The sequence below is a fragment of the Drosophila elegans genome, unplaced genomic scaffold, assembly GCF_018152505.1.
Source record: "Drosophila elegans isolate 14027-0461.03 unplaced genomic scaffold, ASM1815250v1 contig_208, whole genome shotgun sequence".
NCBI classification, from domain to species: Eukaryota; Metazoa; Arthropoda; class Insecta; order Diptera; family Drosophilidae; genus Drosophila; species Drosophila elegans.
Genome location: NW_024545578.1, coordinates 18,594,880 through 18,613,650, shown reverse-complemented (window position 1 = coordinate 18,613,650; position 18,771 = coordinate 18,594,880). Strand labels below are relative to the sequence as shown.

General features: G+C 38.0%; 1 protein-coding gene across 5 annotated transcripts; it reads left to right on the top strand.

Moving 5' to 3' along the window:
- The first annotated feature begins 341 nt into the window (after nt 1-341).
- LOC108142407 (ras-related protein Rab-26) lies at nt 342-18,673 on the top strand. Of its 5 annotated transcripts, none has more exons than XM_017266254.2 (7): nt 2,240-2,312; nt 10,077-10,789; nt 12,926-13,036; nt 15,872-15,980; nt 16,630-16,740; nt 16,826-16,970; nt 17,445-18,673. In XM_017266254.2, exons 2-7 carry the CDS (start codon nt 10,115-10,117, stop codon nt 17,560-17,562), a joined length of 1,269 nt encoding a protein of 422 aa, XP_017121743.1. In that variant the 5' UTR covers nt 2,240-2,312; nt 10,077-10,114; the 3' UTR covers nt 17,563-18,673. The 5 variants fall into 5 exon arrangements, with proteins under 5 accessions (XP_017121744.1, XP_017121743.1, XP_017121745.1 ...); XM_041708424.1 differs by lacking the exon at nt 2,240-2,312 and adding an exon at nt 4,322-4,554; XM_017266253.2 differs by lacking the exon at nt 2,240-2,312 and adding an exon at nt 4,511-4,625.
- The last annotated feature ends 98 nt before the right edge of the window (nt 18,674-18,771 follow it).

Below are 18,771 nucleotides of genomic sequence, written 5' to 3'. Positions count from 1 at the left end.
CACACCAATTATAAGTTTTAAGCTTGCCGCGCTAGGCTAATAAACTAAATAAACAATAGTACTAAAAGTTTTAGCTCATTAAGTACATATTTATTCGACATGTCTAAGTTAAAAGCTCTATTAATTTTATATGGGCAGAAAGTTTTTTTGACCCATATTTACACATATATATACTTTTAGTTAATTTAATTAGCACATGAACCAGTTTAATTCCCCTCTGAACTCTTCAAATGTCAAATCCATAAAGAGTGAGTGCGAGAGAGTGAAAGCACAAGAGCGCAATAAAGCTCGCAAAGGATGTCGAAAGGAAGTGTCGACTGCAGATATTTTTTACCAGTTGTATGTTGGCCGAGGGTTCGCGTGGCGGGGGCGGCAACGACGATGACATTATTTTATTTATGCTGTGATAGTGAAATAACAACAACAACAACACCAAGAACAACAACACCCAGCCCCCTTAAATCAATCGCAATATTTTCGAGGAGAGATGCAAAACCAATAGAACGTCACTAAATTTAACGAAAAAAAGGAAAAAATTGTACCAAAAGCTTTAACTAAAAACAAAAAAACACCAAGCAAGTCTTTGCAAAACGTATAAATAAATAAACCCCTAATTAATAGTGAAACAGCACCAATTAGCGCATAACCTATAAGATACATATTAGTCAATATGTTTAGCTAGTTACAATTTACATAGATAACATTTAATTAGTGGCTTCAAAAAAAACACCAACAACCCACAAAAAGGGGAAAAACCAATACCTAGTTCAATTGTACGGAACGCAAAAACTAACGAATAGAGATTAGAAAAACTGGCCAACTGATAAGGCTGGCGAAAATATTAAGCTTATAGCGAATAGGAAATAATAATAGCAACGGCCCACCCACCCGCGCCGAAAGCCCCGAAAAGCGAATTCATTCAGAAAACGTGCCACACAACCGGACGGCAGCGACGTCGACCGCGGCAGCGACGGACAACGGTAAATGTCAAAGTCATAAAGAGAAAGCAGAGAAATGCCGCTGAGAGAAAGCTCAATGCAAATGTCAAAATTGTAAGGAAAGAAGAAGTTACGCTCGAAATAAAGTTTTAACGCGAGCTTTTACGTAAAACAACGCAAAGTGTCAAAATCATAAAGAGAAAAAAAGTACCGCAAAGAGAAAGCCTAAACAGTAAAACACAAAGTGGAGCAGACAGAATAAGAAGAAATCCTCCGGTTAAATAATTTACTTGAGGTTTTGCTTAAGGAGTAAAAATTATTGGGCAAATCTAAAGTAACGCTGAGAATCCCGCTTAAACTTTAAGGCAAGCTCTACAAATATTTAATATTAATAAAACTATTCTATTAAATCTAATAATAAAAACGATCTATCGGCTAACTGTCAAAATCCAAAAAAGTGAAGGGAAAGAAACAACCGCAACCAATCAAAAGCTGTGGATATAATCATCAGGATAAAAGCAAAGCCATAGCTTTTGAGAAGAAAAGCCCACAATAATTTGTCATAACTTCTTTAAATTTCAAGAGACCCAAGAAATGTAAATGTAAATGAAAGTAAAAACCCAGTAGAACACTGTAGAACCAGACCAATGTGGAAGCATTAAGAGAAAGCTCAGGATAAAAGCTCAAGCTAAGCTTTTGGCCGAGACACAAGCCAATAATTGCAGACCAATGGCCACCACAGCGGTGGGAGTGGGAGGAGGGGGAGGGCAAGGAGGAGCTCCAGCAGGAGCAGCGCATCCTGACGACGCCAGTAGTATGAGCGACGACGTCTTCGAGGATGCGGAGACCACTCAGGCGAGGATCGAGGAGCTGCGTCGCCGACCCTTCGGCGATGGCTGTTACAATCCCCCCGCAGCGCCCGCCTCTGTCTCGGCATCGATTACAACGACAACGACGCAGCAGCAACAGCAGCAGCACCACCACCATCACAATCCGCACCACCATCATCACAGCCAGCTGAGCTTAACCGGAAGCCATCACTACCACGACGATGCAATCATGGCGCCCGTTCAGCGCTCTGCCACCGGATATCCGGGCTATCGACCTTCCCGCGAGGCTATGCAGATGTATGCGTACGGGAACGAGGACTACGAGGATGACTACAGCGATGGCTGGCGATCGTATCGCTACGATGAGGTGGACATGCACACAGCCCCGTCCACCGCCCACCAGCAGCCCTTCGACGACACGGTCAACCACAAAACGATCCTGCTCGGCGACTCGGGAGTGGGCAAGACATCCTTCCTGGTCAAATACAACACGGGCGAGTTCCGGCTGGGTTCCTTCTCCGCCACAGTGGGCATCGCGTTAACGGTGAGTCTTTTGAAACAGTACAACACCTACAAGTCCAAGGTTCCCCCATCCTACTCTTCTGTAACTCGAACCAAGCTAAAAATGTCAATTAAACTTTCAAGTAAAACATTAAAGTAGAGTTTTGATACCCTTTCAGAGGGTACTTCAGTCAAAGTTTGCAACGCAATAAAGGATTCCTTACCGACCCTAAAGAGTATATATACTCCTAAGCAGCATCACAGTCAATCTAGCCATGTCCGTCTGTCCGTCCTTTTATACGCAAACCTTCCCAATAATATGTTTATATTTGTTTTTAAAGTTAAAAAAAAAGTTAAATTTAGGCCTTACATAATTTCAGTTAACAAATAACAAAATAGAAAAAAGTTAAATATAAAAAGTAATTAATTTTCATATAATGACAGCTTGTGGCTCGAGTTACAAAAGTACGGGGTAGATTCTCAAATTCCGGAACTCTCGTAGCCTAAGACTAACAATTGTGGGCGAATCCGTAGCGCTGCCTGCTGCATGAAACCCGCACAGTAGACTGGCCCCGCCCCCTGCGACCCCCGCCCACATATTGACGCACATTCGAATGGGTTCGCTTATGTAGTACGAGTATGTCTGTGTGCCTTAGCTTGCTGTGTGTGTAATTGGGGAACAGCTGCCCAGTACCGTTTGGTAATACAAGTCTTTGCTTCCACACTGAGAGAAATTGGCAACTCAATTTGCAATTTAAATAAGCCCCCTATTTAAATTAAAGGTTTAAAAAGGTTTAAAATATTTTATTTTCAACAATTGCTCTTAAAAAAATATATATTTAATTTATTTTGCATGGTAGCTTCAAGAAAAATACCTTACGAAGTGAAGAAGTCTTTATTTTCGAAAGGTTCTTGATTAAAATGATTATAGGTCATATATTTGTGCGTACATTTCCTAAAATGTTGTAATAACAAAAAATTTGGAAATATTTATTTCATCAGTCAACGAATCTGCTTACTTGTATCTTTTATAAAAATGATAAAAACCTTAACCTACAGTAGCGGCAAAAAAAAAGCTTTTCAATATCTTTTTTGCCGTGCACCTTTTTACTTTGCTCAATTGCCAACATATTGTTGGGGTAATCGCCGGAGATTTTCTATTTTTGGCGGCATGTTAAAGTCTGCCAAATTGATTTTTTTCTCGCTGGATATATATAAATCGCAGCGTTCGACCTTTTACACGTTGCTGACACTGATGGCTGGCTGGAAATGACAGTGTGTGCAGCTTTCCCTCACACACACACACGCGACCTGTTGCTGCCTTTCACTTTCACTCACCACATTTTCTCGCAGACTGTGTTACAGACTCACACACAGACACAGACACAGATTGAATGCCACCGCAATGGCCGCCAGTGAAGTTCAAGTGCAACGGTTTTCATTTGCCTTGGAAGCTGCTGCTCCATTTTCCTCATTGCAAAATGTGGCGCGTGCTCAACTCCGGAGAACAACCATGTGCAATAGGGTGGATCAACAATAAATGTAAAAAGATATATAATGGAAATAAATAAGTTTTATTCCAGTTAATTTTCTTCCCAATAGTTGGTGTGCTTTTTGTTTTTCTAATTTGAATTTAGGTAGCTCTGAAGTTCTTTAAATTTTAAAAATGGTTTAAATAAAAAGTTTTTAAAGATAAACCAACAAATGGATATATATCATAAATTTATAGAATTTTCCTGTTGATTTAAAGGTATATTTTTAATTTTATATGTCGTTTCATATAGTTTTGATAAAAATTGGTAAGACCATAATCGAAGTCTGTATCTTTTGAACCAGACAAGATATTCATCTGAAATTTGGGATGGAAATCAGGGTGTATTTGGGCAAGAAATCAGTGAACCCTGACAAACAGACACCTGAGTCCTGACACCCCGATCCCCACCCCTCCGCGCCAATTTCCACGTTTCTAGGCCAGGGCTGCTGCTGCTGTTTCAAAGCCAAAGCCAAAGCCAAAGCCAAAAAACCGAAGCCACACGAGAGCTGGAACTCGAACTCAAATCGAAGCGAAGCGAAGCCGAAGGACTCGGCTGCTGCGGGTGATATGGGAGTGATGCGAGTTATCCTGGGCCAGCCGCCAGTCAGTCTAGCTGTGGGTCTGAACACTGACGCCTCGATAGCCATCGGACGCGCACCGTTTGTAGCATTTTTGAATTTCCCAGCCAGGTGGAAAACTGTGACAGCTGCTCCAGCCAAAAATATACAATCTACGCGAAACTGCGAGTCAAGTAAAGTGAAGTGATGTTTTGTGTTTGACTTTTCCAAATTTAACAATTTTGAAATCGTATTTAAACTTTTTGTAAGCACTTGCATTCAAATGCCAGTCCTTTTTGTTTGCTATTTTTGGCGCTTTAATTTCCTCTACCCATCCTGCGTGTGTGTCTGTGTGAGCTGCTTTTGTGGTGTCTGGGTAAATTGACAAGGTCCTGCGCGAGTTTAAAAATAAATGAAAACAATTATGGCAGACTGGCTGTCGGTTGGCATTTAATAATTCAATTGCAGCGGAAAATGTTTGGAAAAACATTTGCTGTTCTTTGCGGCGTTGAGAGGATTTGGAAACTTCGGATGCTTTTTAATTGGATAATCTGTTTGAAGCTAACCTAGAAAAGGCATAGGAAATGACGTGGGAGCTTGGCTAAAAATAAGAGTTTTGGGAAGTTGGTGTTGAATCTTTTATTACACAGATATTTATCGTCTAAAATAACACTCTTTGTTTTTAATTAAAAAGGTTTCCACCTTTATCCTCCAATTACAAATTGAATGGATTAAATTTGGCAAACTTTAGTTTGGTTTATTTATAGTATACTAACTGAAACTATAAAGTTAAACTATTATTTTTAAACATTTTTAATATTATTCAAGTTTTAATAGGATTTTTTTTCAAAGTACTTCGAGACTATTAACATCAAACTAAAACTTTGTTTAAAGTACAGCTTTAATGGACTTAATCTGATTAAGTGGAATTCGATCGGTTGATTATTTTACACAATTCTTGACTGAAATTCCAAGAGTTTATTTGTCCGTATTTAATTGGAATTTTAAAAATTCAATGGAACATAAGCCAATTTAGGCCTTTTATTGATGTCTGTTATGTCTTGGCCAGAGTCTATTGTTGTTTACTTCAACTCGTGTTTCTTTCAAATGCGCATTAATTATGCGAGAGCCGATAATTGCGCATGAATGCAAACTGCTGAAGGTCATGGTCAGTATCTCCCCCTGATTTTCTTCTGCCGCAAAGCGTATATAATGTCACATTTCGTTGGAATTTAATAACATTTTTTTTAAGAAGCTTGTGGCTTTCAAGGATTTTTGGAGAGGGATAAACGAGCCATCGATTTTCGCAATTAAAATTGGTTTTGCCTCACACTGCGAGGGGTTAGAAAAGTGAATGGGGCTTCGAAACCCTTAAAACTTTTATTTCACTGCTACAGGTGTCCTGTTTCTTGCCGTTTCGAAATTTCCAGGGGCATCCCCTCGGGGTGGAAGTCACTTGAATCGTCATTTAAGCCGATTACCAGCACAAATCTCTTTGCGGAGATCCCCTTTCCCCATCAGAGCCCCCCTTAGGCCGTGTCTTCCCCCAGATGCACTGTAGTAAATTATGTGTGTGGCTGCCTTGAAAGTTTTATGAAATCGCTTTGCGCGAAACCATTTTGCCTTTTGTCCTGTCAATTGGCTTACTCGTCAATTTGAAGTTTCCCTTCAAAATCTCCACCGTCCACATGCCAATTTAAGTGGGTAATATTACAGGAAAGGTCAGAATAATAGGTGCTTCACCACGGACATTTTAAACTATTTCTATAGCTCTTTAGAATATGTCCTTCGAATAAAATCCCACCTCTATTGAAAAAGATTATAAAAATTGACAAAAAACTTTTATTAAAAATTAAAATTTTCAAAGTTAAATACGTAAGCTATGAGCATAAAATAAAAAAACTCGGTCACCGAACCTAAACCTCGTTGAGTTCTTTGTTGTTTCCGCTAAAGTTTCCCATTAAAAATGAATTTCTCATTAATTTTAAATTAAATTTTAAAAACAATCGCGCAAAGCAGAAAGATAACCACAAAATTGTTCTTTGTTCATTATTGAAGTTAAAATTGCATGAAAAAATGATATACAATTATACTTTTCTGTCACTTTAGAATTCGTTTTTGAATAAAAAACAGGTCTAAGTTAATCAAAACTTTAATTGAAAATTTGAATCTATTATTTATTGGCTGAAATTCGCCACAGCCTATCCCTTAAAGTCACACGCAAAAAGGGTCTACTATTCTGAGCCCAACTGTTTATTCTTCTGCGTGGGCGGCGGTTCATTCATCTGGCTCGTCATTTCCTTAAATCGTTTCATGCAATCAGGAAACTATTGTCTGGCGTTTCTGTCTGCTCCTTGTTGCTGCCGTTAAAGCTGCGTGATTGAACGCTAAATTGAATGTAAGTCATGGTGTCCTTAGAATCTCTGTGTGTCCTTCTGCCTGGCTTCGTGGTTGGTTGTGTGTGTGTGGGAGCGTGGGCAGGACATACTTTTGCGCTTACATGAGCATTGTGTCCTGCGTGGGCTTCCTGGTGGCTGAGCAATGAACCGTCTCATAGGCTGGCCGAGACTGCCTTTCACTTTCCCCCTCAGCAAAGGACCACTTTCTCCTTTCGCTTGGCATAATTATACACGGGGAATGCTGCAAATGGGGATTCCACGCCCACTTCCCCTGCACTCCACCGACCTGCTCACCCAATTTATGAAAGGAACTGAAAAATTCTGCTTAACTTTTAACTTTGAACAAATTTCGTTTACTCAGAGAAAGGAAATTTCTTTTTTCCTTTTTTTTTGTCTGTCCGCTTTTGGTAGTTGTCACCAGCAGCAAAAGCAAACACAGCAAAAAATATTCTTGATTTTTAAAGCGATTTTAATGTTACAATAATTGGCATCATGGTAACTATTAGTAAAATCAAAAATTTTCCCTTAACGGTTTTTTAATTCTGGTGCAAGTACATTTATATAAATTTTTATATTGATATAATAAAATATTTTCTGTGTAGGATATAAGAGGAAAAGGAAAATCATAAGCTGGGCAGAAGACAGCGACAACCCAATTAAAAACTTTTGTTATTAGGCATTGCGTTTTAAGTTGATTAAAGCAAATTGCTCGATGGCTGCTCGAAAGGTTGTTTCATGGATTGACACCTCATTGACCCCCAAGCCGGGTAAAAAGGGTCAACTTTTTGAATATCATTTGCAATATTTGCGTAGAGGAAAACGAATTGTCCACAGGCCATGTGTACTATTGTATGGAGTTACATTGAATTTGGGCATAATTAAAGGTCTGCCTTTGAGTGTGTTGCTAAGAACTGAACCGTAATTGGTAAAATTATACTTTTGTCGGCCTTAACAATTTGTCCTCGACAAGCTCAACGACTATCCGATTACCATGTCGTTTTCGTTTTATTTAACATTTTTTTCCCAGAAATAATTTTTTAGATTCTGACATTCAATTATATGTTTGTTATGTGTACGGTAAACTAGACATTCATTTGTTAAAACATACTTTTTTTAATTTAAGAATATTTATATTTTGACTTTCTAAATATTTTTTTACTAAATAATTTTTTTTGTACACTGTTATTGAACTAAATAAGTTCTTATAACAGCTTTTCTTTGATTAAAGGTTCGAAACCATATTGTTCTGTATATATCTTTACACTTCTCAGTTTGAACAAATTATGCCTGGCTCAAGGGTTATGCGATTTCATTGCCATTCCATCTCGAGCACTTTGCTCTCGTTTTAGCCGCCTTCAAAAAGTATTTAACAATTCGCACGTGTTCGCTGGCATTGACCTGCATTTAAGAACCCACGCATCCACGAAAGCCGCCATAAAAAGAACACTTTAAGGCGCCTTTCAAGAGGAGAAAGAAATAAAGGTGAAACGACAGGTTGCAGACAGCCGTGTAGAATGGATGGGAACATTCGCACGGATCTGAGGGCCCGCAGCTTCAATAGTCCTCCCCAAAAATCCACCCGCTAACCCTCCCCAAAAAAACACCCACGTCAAAAGGGTTTTGTCTGGAAATTGAAAGCCGAACAACCATTTTGATATATGTATTGGCATTTCGCAATTTGTTGAGCTGCAAATTAAATTAAAGGCCGGGTGAATTTTGCCTTGCTGCTGGCAAACCCCAAAGACGTCAAAGTAAATAAGAGTTTGTCAACTTTTGGTCCATGAAATACGACTTCTAGACTATGGATTTTCGTTGAGTTAAAATTCTATTCACTGGCTACTACAAACCGTTTTTATAGTTTATTTATTGATTTGCATTTTTCACAGGCTCTTGAATTTTAATATTTTTGAGTTTTTAGCCAGTTTTTGTTGTTTATACTGTCGATTTCTTTCAAAAATTTTATTTCTATCATTATCTCTTTAAGTATTGTGTCACTTACTTTACTTACTTACTTTCTAAGCTTTTTTTACTCAATAACTATAGTTATAATTCTATAGAATTTTTGTATTACATTTCTTAATAAACTTTTTGCTGCTGTTTGTTTTTGCTTTTTACGATTTTTTATTTCTAACAACTTTGCACTTAAGATTTTGTTTGTGAATTCGTTTATTCTTGTGAAGTTAAATTTTGTTTGCCTAAAAAACTTTCAAATTTTTCCAACTAAAGTTATGTTCAATAAAAGTTTAAGTTAGTAATTTTTGCAAAGTGTAATTTTTATCAAATTTAGAAAATTTCTTGTAAAAAGCTTTAACCATTTAAAAAGAAATTAGAAGGTATTAATGAAACTGAAACTAGGAATGCCACTACTTGAACTGAACTTTGGCCCCAAAAAGTATGCTAAGAAAATTGGCAAAGGTATGTACAAGCGATTTGTAATCACTTAGTAAAACAGCAGCCAAGGCATTTTGGGGTTGCTAATGAGCGCCAGTTAATCACAGGATTGTACCAATACGCCCCACATTCCTTTCCCCCTCCTTTTCACTTGGCCAACTTTCTCCTGCAGGACGAGCCAATGCATAATTAGCCAAAAATGTAGTTAGCCACAGCTTCGGTCCGATGATTTCGCTTTCGGTGGCCTTGCGGTTTGCTTGCCAACTGTTGATTTAGCGAGAGTAACCGCAGCCGCCCACAACAACCCCCCTCCCCACTCCCCGCCCACTTTCACCTCCCACTTTTACCCTGTTGTCAACGACAGTTGTTGTTTTGTGGCCCTGGAGCATTTGTGGGTTTCGGTTTTCATTTCATTTCGCTAAAAGAGAAAGCGACGAAATTTCATTCAATTTGCACCTGGTCGTTCATTGTTTTATGTGTAAAAGGTCCAGTATTTTCATTTATTTTTTGTGTACACGTATATATATTTATTAAAACTGTATCACAACTGCGGGTATAATTAAAGTTGCCATGTTGTTGATGTTTTTTAATGAGTTTTAATGACTTTGTCGGAACGGGCTGTATGTAATTATGTGTGTGTGTGTGTGTGTGTGTGTGTGTGTGTGTGTGTGTGTGTGTGTGTGTGTGTGTGTGTGTGTGTGTGTGTGTGTGTGTGTGTGTGTGTGTGTGTGTGTGTGTGTGTGTGTGTGTGTGTGTGTGTGTGTGTGTGTGTGTGTGTGTGTGTGTGTGTGACATGTATATCTGAGACCTAAACAAACTTTATTTGGGGAACTTCCGCCTTGGGGGTTGATTTTGCCCATCAATAATGAAGATACATCCGACATCTGAGCCGAGATTATTGATTTATGTGCGTGTGTTAAATATAGAATCAGGCCAATCAGCAGGAAGTAAAGAGGTTTCAAAGATGCGTCGCCAGCAGACAAGATATCGTTCCGATTCCATCGCCAGTCCAATGGGCACTCGAAAGCCCTCCATTTCGGTGGCCAATCCATCGCCGTTGGCCAGTGGATCGCCCACTCGTCGCGAGTCCCTGGTGAAGCCCACTTGGCAGCACATTACGCCGGGCCAACTGCCGCCCAAAACGCTGGACAAGATCAATGGCATTGCCTCGGACGACTCCGACGACGATGGCTATCCGAAGCGGCGTCCCAGCGTGATTGTCCACCAGCGCCAGCAGTCCATCTCCCAGCAGCCCCTGCTGCCGGAATACATGACCTCGTCCTCCATTTTCCGGGATCACCCAGCACAGACATCGCAATCGCAATCGCAAACGCACCATATGCCATCTGGTAATGGTTTCATGGCCCGTTTGAATAGTGTTCGATTGGCCACTGGAGCAGAGCAACAGCCACTCCTGGACTCCGGGGGAGGAGGAGTAGGTGGAGGTGGAGGTGGAGGTGGAGGTGGAGGTGGAGGAACCACCACCGTGGCCAAGCCATCTGTTGCACCCGCTCCGGGGCCGGGAATCGAGGGAGCCAGCGCCACGCTCTGCAAGAACGCCGGACGAGCACTCATCCGCATGATTTCATCATCTAACAATGCGCCGGAGGAGGAGGACGACTTTGACATCATGGGCAAGGTGAATAAGATTGGAATACCGAGAAAAGCATAATAGCTTGACAGAGTCCCTTTTGCAGACAAAATAGCAAGTAGTGGGAAGTAGCTGCATAAGTTTAAAAGTTTTGTAGGACTATTTTTCTTAGAAAAGGTATAAAATATTATTACAACCCTAGAGATATAAAAATACAATCAAATTTTCTGGAAAATTTAATTTCTCGTGAGTCGTAGTTAAATTACTTTAAAAGTTTATAGGACTGATTTTCTTAGAAGAGGTATAAAATATTATTACAACCCTAGGGATATAAAAAGACAATCTAATACTCCCCATTTTTTGAAAAATTGCTTTAATAAAAATGTAATTAAAGACGTCACTTCACAACAAATTATTACTTGATTTTAGAATTTTACCACACTTTCGGCTACAATTGATAAAAAAAATTGTGCTTAATATACGAATTATAGCTGTTTCATACAGCCATTAATCAAGTATTTTGTTCAACAAACTCTATTTTAAATATGTGGTATATTTTAACTTTTTCAACGTAAGTTTTCAGTTATTATCATAGGTATAAGCATAACTGGTTCTTATTGTCATTGACTTTGTGCTTCACACATTTATAAGAATACCCTCCCACTATTGCTTTTGGACTACAAAAAAAAAACTGACGCAAGAAAAATCCCTTTTTCGATTCAGCTCGTCAACTGCCAATTTGCATTTCCAGAAAGGTAACAACAAAGGCGTGCCGAAGAAAATATATATTTTCTTATGGGTATTTTTATTTGCAACTTGAGGAGTCTGGGAGTCGAGTGATTTCCACCCAGCAACTTGTTCTTGAGGCCGCAATTTGATTTATGTATTATACCTTTTTGTTTGACTGGCTGCGACTTTTACGAGCCGGCTTTTATTCGTTTCGCCCATGATCGGCTTTTGGCCTGATTTACAATGTGATTTACATAAGCAGCCGAAAATAAAGTCATAAAATTCAATAAAGTGCAGAGTGACAAAGCGAATGTAATGGAATGTTGGAGTGCAAAGTTTTTGTGACATTTGGTTGATGCTGCAGCTGCTGTTGACTAGAATAATTCTGGGGAATTATGACAGGACTCCTGGCGGCTTCTTCCTGCCAGTCAGCTGCCATGCCAAAATGAGAAAGTGAAAAATGTATAAAACAAGAGATGCATAAAAATTTCATTTATTTGTCGCGCTCGTTAAATGCTGAAGAATGGCGAGAAAGCATTTGCATAAATCCCCTCTGACAGCTTCAAGGCATTTAAAGTTGGCTCCAATGAAAGCAATTATTTTAGCAATTTCCATTTTAATTTAAAGTCATGCATAGACCAGGCATAAAGACGTAATGCACAGAGAACACAGTTTCCCTATAAGACATAAAAAGAAATTATTTCTAAATAAATGAACAATGTTCATTAATTAATTTAATACATTTAAAAGGAACAATGTTTCTTAATCTATGAAGAAACACCTAACTATTGCATTACATTTATATTTTAAGTAAAAGCTTCTTAAGTCATTGAAACTAAATTTAATAGTGAAAAATGCTTACTATCAATAAAGAACCATAGATTTTTAAACCTTTACATGTTGGAATTTAAGAAAACTCAGGCCAATACTTTGTAAAGTAGTTTTCGGAACGGTATAATTTAATTTGATTTATTTTAACTGTGTAAAAATCAATTTTACTTTGTAAGTAAAACGGGTTTTCATAATGTTTTTTTATGTAGCATTTTTACTTAGTTAGCAGCTGGCAAACACCGTATTCCCTGGAAAATCAGCAATTGCACTGTTTGCATAACTGAGCTAACTTTGCGTATTCCAGCAGAGTCAACAGCAGCAGCAGCAGAAGCAGGACCTTTCGAAAGGGTTTTAAATGAGGTTGTAGGGGGGGAAGTGCCGAGCAATTGATAGATCCTGAAAACGAAAGCTTTCAGCAACTCCCCGGCTGGCATGTTAAATTCATAAGCAGCTCATTAAATATTTAGCGGAAAACATTAGGGTCCTCGCATAAATTATTATGCAGAAAAATCAAACCAAGACAATGCTTTCATCCTCCAAAGAAGTACATAACCATATACCACCACTTACGTATCACATGGCTTTTCTTGGATTTTCTTGGCTTTTCCTGGTGGCCCACAATAGGTCATAATGCTGGGCGATTCGGGAGTGGGCAAGACCTCACTTTTGATCCGTTTCCGCGATGGTCGCTATGTGCCGAGCTATTTCCTCAGCACGGTCGGCATTGATTTTAGGGTAAGCGCTTTATTCCCGCCGTTTGTTCTATTCTGTACTACTGTATTCTGTTCAAATGTTCCATTCTGTGTGTTCTGTTGCCCCTATAATATATTGTTGTTGGTCCTTGTTGTTGTTCCTTTATGTTGTTGTTGTTCTTGTCAATATTTTTTGTATCATTGTTGTACTTTCAGCATAAGTGTTTTCTCCATCTCTCATAGTTTATTCTCATCTGTGACTTTGTCTGTCTACTAAATCTACATCATTTACCTATATATTTGAACTGCCCGTCATTGGGTACACAGAGGAAAAAGTAAATGGGGCTTAGCAAACATTTAACTTATTTAAAGAACGAACTTCTAAAAACTGAAACTGGCTAGTTAAGACCACGCTAAGCTACAAACATTTGAGCTTCTTTGTTTATTAAAGAGACCAACGCTTATAACAGAAATTTAAAACTTAAAAATTAAACTCAAATGTCTTGTTAAAATTTTTAAACTACCATTGAAATAAACTTTTTTACAATAAGAAACCTTCTAGTATCTGAGTATAATGCATTCAAAATATGTCTCTAATAACTCAAAAATAACTAGTTTTCTGAAAAAATAGCTGCGTTGATATATATAATACTTCTTAAAATAAAAAGAAAAACATATAGAAGAAAATACATATTTTTTTCCAAAATACCAATAAAACTCATTTACAATACAGTTTTGTACATATTTTTACACTAACCATGCTGAGTTATTGAAAAGTTGTATATATTTTTTTCTCTGTGTACTTCTATATCTTTTTGTCTCCTCTTTTTCGACACTCTGCGCATCCTGTCAACTGTTGTCAAGGCTCTGAATACAATTTTCACCTACTGGCCTTTCAACTCCACTACTTACTCTCTCTTTCTCCTTCTTTCTGTCTGCCTGTGTCTCTTTCTCTCCGTCTCTACCTGTCTCTTTCTCTGGCCGTCTATGGGTTGTGGTTTTCATGATTTCGTAGTTGCCTGCGGTTGTCCTCTTTATGTTTAGTTGTTGTTCAAACCCAACGAAAATCCACCCAACCACACAACTTGTTGATAGAGATAAAGATCCTTGGGGGACTATTTATTAAAAAGCATGTGAACTTGAAAAGGACTTGTTGATGTTCTTACCCGTGGCTTTGTATGTGTGTGTATCTGTGTGTGTGCTGTTTACTCTCCTTCTGGTGTTGTTTTTGCCGTATTTAACTTGTTGTTATTGCTTTTATTGTGCTTATTATCGTGCGGTTGAACATTTAGGGCCTTAGTTGTCCTGGCCGGAGGCACTTCCATTCCCCTGTCTCTATCCCAGCATATATCCTCTTTTCCTCTGTGGTTCATGGCTCATAAATTTATTAAACTACCCGCGTTACCTCTCTCTCTTTTTCTCTCTATCTCTCTCACTCGCCCTCTGTCTGTCTTTTACTTTCTATGACTATCTGTCACTGTCCCGGGAAATTTTACAAGTGCCTCATTCGTTTGGCGTTTCCTTGACTTTAAATTGTTACCATGTTTTCTATATTAAATATGTCGACTCTGGCATTGTCTAACTTTGGCCCCGGGGATGCAGCTCCCCCTAAGTCATCACCCACCTCACCGCTTACTGTGGGGGGCACTGGGGAATGACCTGAAATTTAATTCGCTTGGGAGTTGTTCATGTTGATTTTTCAACTTGGCTGATTTTTGGCCAAAGTATAAAGTAAACAGATATTGTATATGAGTGACTGCCAATTTGTGGATAATTAATTGTTTGAACTTTCTAAATGTAAGAAAAGTTTTTTATTTGATTGTGTTATGATATACATGTGTTTCTACTTATTTATTTAAATAAATAAAGGCCACAGAAAATGTAAAACGAATTCCTTAAACTTGTATATTAAAAAAAAGTAAACATTTATTTTAAATTTGGAATGAATTAAATTTAATTAAGCTTAGTTAACAATATATTTTTAAATACAACATTGTATAAAATGTATTTAAAAAAAATAAATTATGTTATTTTCAAGTTGAAGTCTTATTTTGAAAACAACTAAATATATATTGCGGAAACTAAGCTGATGTCATACACAAATATTTGCTCTAAAAACAAGTTTAAATACAAATTTAAAGTTCATCCTAGTAATTTTTGGCAGTGCATTACCCAAATGTGTGCTCAGCTAGAAATTCTTGGTTTATCTTTTCAGTCGTGTTTCTTTCCCAGAAATTGGAATCAAATCAAGACAATATGGCACACAAGCACATTAAAATCTTATACCCGTACATGGACCTTTTTCTGTATGTTCTATATGTTCTGTGTTTTCTATATTATTTTGTGTATTCCTCCTTTCGTACACTTTTACGGTATTGACTGACTGTCTGAGTAGTTAGTGGGGAAAACAACATGGGGCCAGCGTAATAATGCCAATGGCCGGACGAACTTGCAACGTCTGCTGCTTATTATCCGGGAAAAAGGAAATGGAAGTCAAAGGGAGGGGCTCATCATTATGCCGGAGATTTCACCACTCAAGGCTTTCATCATGGAAATTGTCGTACTTATGAATATTCCCCCTACCCCTCTCTCGCTCACTCTTTTGCTATTTAAATGTCTGCATGTGGTGCTTGGGGTCTTCAGTAAACGACAGCCCTCGATGCGTATAAGTGATATGCATTAAGCATACGCAACGTAATCCCCATTAGCGTGCAACCATTTTTCTCTTTCTCTGTGTGTATTTCGGTGGCACGGCTTTTGTGCATGAATTAATTGCATTTTACCTTACAATTGCGTTTCCCCGGCCCAGTTTCGTGTTTGGCATTTATAAAATAATAAATAACATTTCATCCAATTACTTGTACAATAAAATCGACAGAATAAAGTGGTGGTCGTCGATGGCACCCGCGTGAAGCTGCAAATATGGGACACGGCCGGACAGGAGCGATTCCGAAGCGTTACACACGCTTATTACAGAGACGCCCATGGTAAGCTAAATTGTAATATTTCACTATTTTTTAATAGTTAAATATATTTCCACATATTTATATAATAGTTAAAATTACTTATTATGTTTTTTAACTGAGCACTACCTTTACTTATTTTAAATTTATATTTCGTCGATTTATTGTGACCCTGCCCCAATTTTTAAAATTAAATTTTATAAAACCTTTCAAATTATTATTGCTAAAATAAAGTGTTTTCTATAATTTGTGAACGAAGTAATCACATATATGTTTCTGGCAACAACTAATGATTTTAATACGATTCAAAGCAGCAATAAAGTAAATTTCCGTAATGGCAAAAGGAGATTTTTTCCTGAATTCTTAAAATATCTTTTCCTTGAAAGGCATATTAATTTCTAGTTCTGGGAAATAAACAAAAAATTTTCATTTGCAGCATTCTGCATAATACTCTTAGTTTTTCTGCTGCAGGCTAAAAAAAACCATCCGATAAAAACCAGTTCGAGTTCCTGGAATTGCCTGTTATAAGTTCTAGTTAAAAAATGATTTTAAGGACTAAACATATTTATTTAACTGCAAAACTTTTATTTGACTACTTTTTTTTGGTGCATGCTACAAAAACTCTCCTTCCGACTGCCTGTCCTTTGATCTTAATTGAATTTTGAAACCGAAGCTCTGCTGCTGCTGTACGACGTGACCAACAAGACCACCTACGACAACATACGCGCCTGGCTGGGCGAAATCCGGGAGTACGCGCAGGAGGACGTGGTCATCGTTTTAATAGGTGAGAGATCCGGCTAAAAGGCTTTGATTACGCTTAATTAACTTTCGAGTTGCGAATCGATTCGAATCCGCTTTTCGTTGCGCAGGAAACAAGGCCGACTGCAGCGGTAGCGAGCGGCAAGTGAAACGGGAGGATGGGGAGCGTCTGGGCAGGGAGCACAACGTGCCCTTCATGGAGACCTCGGCCAAGACGGGACTCAATGTGGAACTGTCCTTCACAGCGATGGCCAGGTAGATATTCCTTTTCAACTCCATCCTCGATTGTTCGAAATTCTGCCAACAGTGATTGGAAAACTAGGGTTGTTGTGTACCTAGAAGTGTACCTAGTTTCAATATTTTAGAAAAGTACATTTTGTATTATATTATCATGAAAAACAAACACGACTCAGTGAGTAGTGTTATTAAATTTACTTACCCACTTTTTTTTTTAAATTTATAGAAATATTTCTCAAAATTAAGAATACAAATATGAACGCAAATCAATAGAGTTTCAAGCCATATGGGTAAATGACTTTCTCTGAAAATCTAAAGTCATTATGCGTGCAAAAATAAGGTAAAAAAGAAACAAATATTCATAAATAGAAAAAGACATCAGTTACCTAGATAGAACTATCAGCTTTTTTACATCACTGTTGGTTTCTTGGAAATGCTGAGGTCCTGTTTTTGACTTTATCCAAACCCTCTTTACAATATTTTCGTTGACAGGCAACTCAAGAGTCGCGGCTACGAACACGGCGATGATGGAAAGTTCAATGTGCATGATTTTGTGCGTGATAATACAAAGGCTCGCTCCGTTTGCGGCGCCCAGTGCAGAAACATGTAATTGGCCAGCTTGCGAACAACAAAAGCCATATTCTCCCGATCCCGCGCACAAAGACAACAATAAACCGGCAGTCAGATCAAAGGGAAGTGGGGCCCTCAGAGGGATACAGATGGGAAATGTACGATGGAGCACGTGGGGCAGAGTCGAACTTCTGCATTTAATGAGACACACTCGAACAACAGATTCACACAAAGACATAAGATGGCACCAATTTTGTAAGACCCTAGTGAGGAGGTAGAGTATTCGGGATGTTTTGTATGTAAATGGGTATTTCGGGGCGCAACGGGACGCGGTACGCATAATTTTTTAAGGGCATGCCATTGGCATTGAGGCGTAAATAGGCCAATGCATAAATATTGAACAATATATTATATATATATACAAATATCCATATACAACTGCATAAATTACTTTAACGAGAGAAAGCGAAAGCAGAAGCAACGCAGCAAAATCATGCAACATTGAGATTTATCCAGCACGTCGTTGGACTTTGCGGAGGATCGAGGAAACACATATATATATATATATGTATATATATACCTACCTAAACCCAGAAGAAATCTCGAGAAGTACCAAATCCAATTAATGAGAAACAATCACTCAATTTACCTACTATTAGTTTTATGTTTTTACTCCTAATTGTTAAGTGTTATATGGCCTATCGTTAAGTTTTAGACCCACTGGAGGCCCCTGGAAATTATTTACACACCCCACTAATGAATACCCTACGCAACTAAGTTAATTACTACTACCTACGTTTAATCTATGAAAGTCCAAACAAACCCATTCGAACATATTTTGAAGAGCCCGCCAAGGCGAACGTTGCGAATAATCAAAGGCAGTTGAACCTATTACTATACTGAGCTACTACAGCAAATGAATCCGAAGCATGCATATATCACGGCATGGATGAAAACTAACTACTAAACAGCGTTATATTCAAGCAGACGACAAGTCTATACCATAAACAGCAAATACATATTTACATTGAATGTGGTTTAAAAAAAGACGAAAAAGCTTTGTGTTTTAATTTGGGGATCGAATTGTGTAGGTCAAGTAAAAGCATCATTGAATTTGTTTACTATAAAGATATTAACACTTATAAATTAATTTATTAAAGACTTAAATTATTTTCAAAAGCAACCATTTACTTTGAATTATTTACTTTCAAATTTGAAAAATTTAACATTTTTATAAGAATATAAAAAA